This window comes from Fonticula alba (genome assembly GCF_000388065.1).
Source record: "Fonticula alba strain ATCC 38817 unplaced genomic scaffold supercont2.4, whole genome shotgun sequence".
NCBI classification, from domain to species: domain Eukaryota; order Rotosphaerida; family Fonticulaceae; genus Fonticula; species Fonticula alba.
In genome coordinates, this window is record NW_009242974.1 from 205483 (window position 1) to 208945 (window position 3463).

At 70.3% G+C, this 3463-nt stretch overlaps 1 protein-coding gene across 1 annotated transcript; it reads left to right on the forward strand.

Moving 5' to 3' along the window:
• Window positions 1–76: 76 nt before the first annotated feature.
• H696_02586 (hypothetical protein) lies at window positions 77–3430 on the forward strand (the record flags this gene model as incomplete). Its single annotated transcript, XM_009496497.1, has 1 exon — window positions 77–3430. The coding sequence occupies exon 1, from the start codon at window positions 92–94 to the stop codon at window positions 3428–3430; it is 3339 nt and encodes a 1112-aa protein (XP_009494772.1). The 5' UTR covers window positions 77–91.
• Window positions 3431–3463: the final 33 nt, after the last annotated feature.

Here is a 3463-nt window from a genome sequence, read left to right on the forward strand (position 1 = left end):
CCCCCCCCGTTCCCTCCCCCCGGTCGGCCCATGTCCGGCCGTGCCCCGGCCTGGGCCCCCGCCTGCCGCCCCCCAGGTGTCTGGCGGCCCCATGTTTGCCAAGCCCACAAGCAGCGGGCGCGGCATGGTCCGCGCCCTAAGCCTGCCCCTGGCCGCGCTCTTCGTGCTGCTCTGCTCGGCCGCGGCCCTGCCCGTGCCGAAGGCCCACACCGCCGGGCGCCTGATCCTCAAGCGCCCCGGCGCCCAGGAGGCCATCGAGGTGGCCGGCATCGTCTACCGCCCGGGCACCACCGAAATCCAGGCCGTCGGCACCGGCGGCCAGGCCCGCTTCGACCCGCCGACCGCCGGGGATTGCGGCCCCGGCTGCCAGACATGCGTCCTGGTGACGGCCCCGCTGGACAGCGCCCTCGGCACCCAGGCCAGCCTCTCGGGCGATCGGCTGTTCACCCAGACCGCCGTGTGTACCGTGTGCGAGGCCGGGCTCTTCCGCGATGCCAAGGCGTCGGCCTGTGTGGCCCAGTGCCCGGACGGGTTCTTCGCTTCGGCGGAGCTCGGCCAGTGCCTGCCCTGCTGGCATGGCTGCGCCACCTGCAGCGGCCGCGAGCCCGGCCACTGCACCGGCTGCCCGGCCGGGCAGTTTTTGGTCAGCAACCGCTGCGTCGATGCCTGCCCGGAGACCACCTTCCCCCGGGGGACCATCTGCGATGCCTGCGATGATGCCCGGTGCGCCGAGGACCCGGAGATGCGGGCCGGCTGCCCGGCCGAGTGCCCGGCCCCGGCGGCCGATGAGGCCAACACCATCGGCACCGCCGCCGCCGCCGCCGCCGCCATCACCACCACCACCTACACCGGCCTCTGCGACACCACCTGCATGACCTGCTCCGGGCCGACGGCCGACGACTGCCTCACCTGCTTCACCAGCCTCCGGTGGCACATCGACCGGTGTGTCACCAACTGCCCGCTGGGCTACTGGGACCGGATTTCCGACTACACCTGCCAGCCCTGCGCCCCGAATTGCACCCGGTGCACCGGCCCGGCGGCCAATCAGTGCACCGCCTGTACCGAGGGCCGCATCGTGGTCCCCAACCCGGGGAGCACCCTGGTCGGCCATTGCGATGTGTGCGCGGAAAATTGCTCCGAGTGTGCCAGCAGCACGGTCTGCCAGCGGTGCAAGCCCGGCTTCCGGTTCATCGACGGCCGCTGCTACCCCAGCTGCGAGCCCGGCTTCTACGAGTACACCGGCCCGAACACCGATTCCACCCCGCACTGCATCCGCTGCCACGAGTCGTGCAAGAATTGCACCGGGCCCACCCCGGACGACTGCACCAGCTGTAACTGGGGCTTCCGCTTCTGGGATGGCATCTGCCAGTATGGCGGCTGCACCGGCGAGAATGAGCACATGCACCTGACCGGCCACTGTGGCAATTGCGTGCCCCAGTGGTACTACTGCCCGGAGCTGGACCCGCCTCCCTTGATGGCCACCTACCCGCATGAGGTGCCCATCATCCCCATCTGCGATGGGCCCATCTGCTGGCATCCGGACGGCATTGCCCGGCCGAATCCCTACTGGCCCCCGGGCAGTGGCAATGGGCTGAGCATCAACAGTGCCAAGCCCCGGTCGGATGGCTCGGCCGCCGGCCAGCCCCCGGCCAAGACCCTGACCTACACCATGACGGACTTCGCCCAGGTGGCCGATCCGCCGGCCGACCAGGCCCACACGGCCGGCAGCCCGGCCTCCGGCATCCACACGACATCCCCCTTTGCCGGGCCCCGGTCGATCGAGATCCAAATGGAGGATGCCAATGGGCTGCTGTACACGCCGGATGTGGTGGCCGCCAAGGCGGTCACCGCCCTGCTGGGCTCCGCGGCCGGCGCCTCGTCGGCCTCCTCCAACGACGGGGGGATCTCCATCTCGGCCATTCGCACCGACTCCGGGGTCAACCCGGATGACTGCTTCTGGATGTGCTGGGGCCTCTATGGGTTCGGGGGCATCCTCGATGGGAATGCCGCGCCCGGGGCCCAGCAAGTCGCCGACACCACCCCGAAGCTCAGTGCCAAGCAGATGCTGTCCAGCATGGCGGCGGCCAGCGCGCGCGGGACCCCCACCAGCGGCGGCCAGGTCAATGCCTTCGGCTGGTTCACCGACCCGGATGACAGTGTGCTGGCCTGCGCGGAATTCTGCGTCCCCATGCCGGAGCGCTGCCTGACCATGCTCTTCCCGCCGTTGAACTTGTGCTACCATTGCAACCTCGGCTGTGCCGAGGGCCACTCCACGTGCAAGCGCTCGGTCGGGCCGAATGCCGACCAGTGCCGCGAGTGCCCGGCCGGGCGTCTCATCCAGGAGACCTGGGTCCCGGGCCAGGGCGAGTGCGTCACCACATGCGCCAGCACCCACTTCCAGGTGGACAACATGTGCCGGCGCTGTGCGCCCCAGTGCCTGACCTGCGAGGACCGGGCCAACAACTGCACCGCCTGCAAGCCCGGCTTCCTGACCATGCCGGATGGCGCCTGCCGGACCCACTGCCCGGAGGGCTATCGCCAGGCGGCCGGCAACAAGTGCCTCAAGTGCGGCCCGCATGCCCTCAAGTGCGACCAGTACGGCGTGCTGGCCTGTGAGATCGGCTACGCCCCGCGGGCCGGCGAATGTGTCCCGACCACCTGCCCCAGCGGCTTCTTCTGGAGCATCGCCAACCGCATCTGCCGGCCCTGCCACGAGAGCTGCAACACCTGCCGCGGCCTGAATGCCGACCAGTGCATCACCTGCTCCGCCAGCCATCCCTACATGATTGACGGCCTGTGCCAGTCCGGCTGCCCGGCCGGGTGGTTCTGGCGCGAGGAGAACCAGCGCTGCGAGAAGTGTGTCTTCTGCGCCGAGTGCTTCATCAACCGCTTCAAGTGCTGCAAGTGCGTCCCCGGCGAGTACCTCTTCTACGAGCGGTGCTACATCAACTACGACAGCCACGACAGCACCGCCATCTCCAACCCCCTGGACCCGAGCCCGAAGATGGACCTCTGCGATGAGACCTGCGCCTCGTGCTCGACCAGCGCCAAAATGTGCACCTCCTGCCACCCGGGCTGGCGGCTGGTGTCCGGCACCGGGAGGTGCGTGCTCGGCGACTGCCCCGAGGGCCTGGTCCCCGGGGTCGACCTCTCCGGGCAGGATGTCTGCCGGCTGCCGGAGGAGAACTTCTGCCGGCTGGATGCCGGGTTCTATCGCGACCCGGAGAACTACGAGTGCCGGGCCTGCCCCGAGGGCTGCGGCATGTGCCACCAGGCGGATGTCGGCCTGCCGGTTGTCTGCCTGGCCTGTGCCCCGGGCACGTACGCCCACCCGGTCCATGGCGCGGACAAGTGCCAGCCCTGCCACAAGACCTGCGGCACGTGCAACGGCCCCGGGCCCAAGGGCTGCCTCACCCCCAGCAAGGCCTGAGCTCCGGCACCGGTGCCGGCGCCCGGCCGCCCC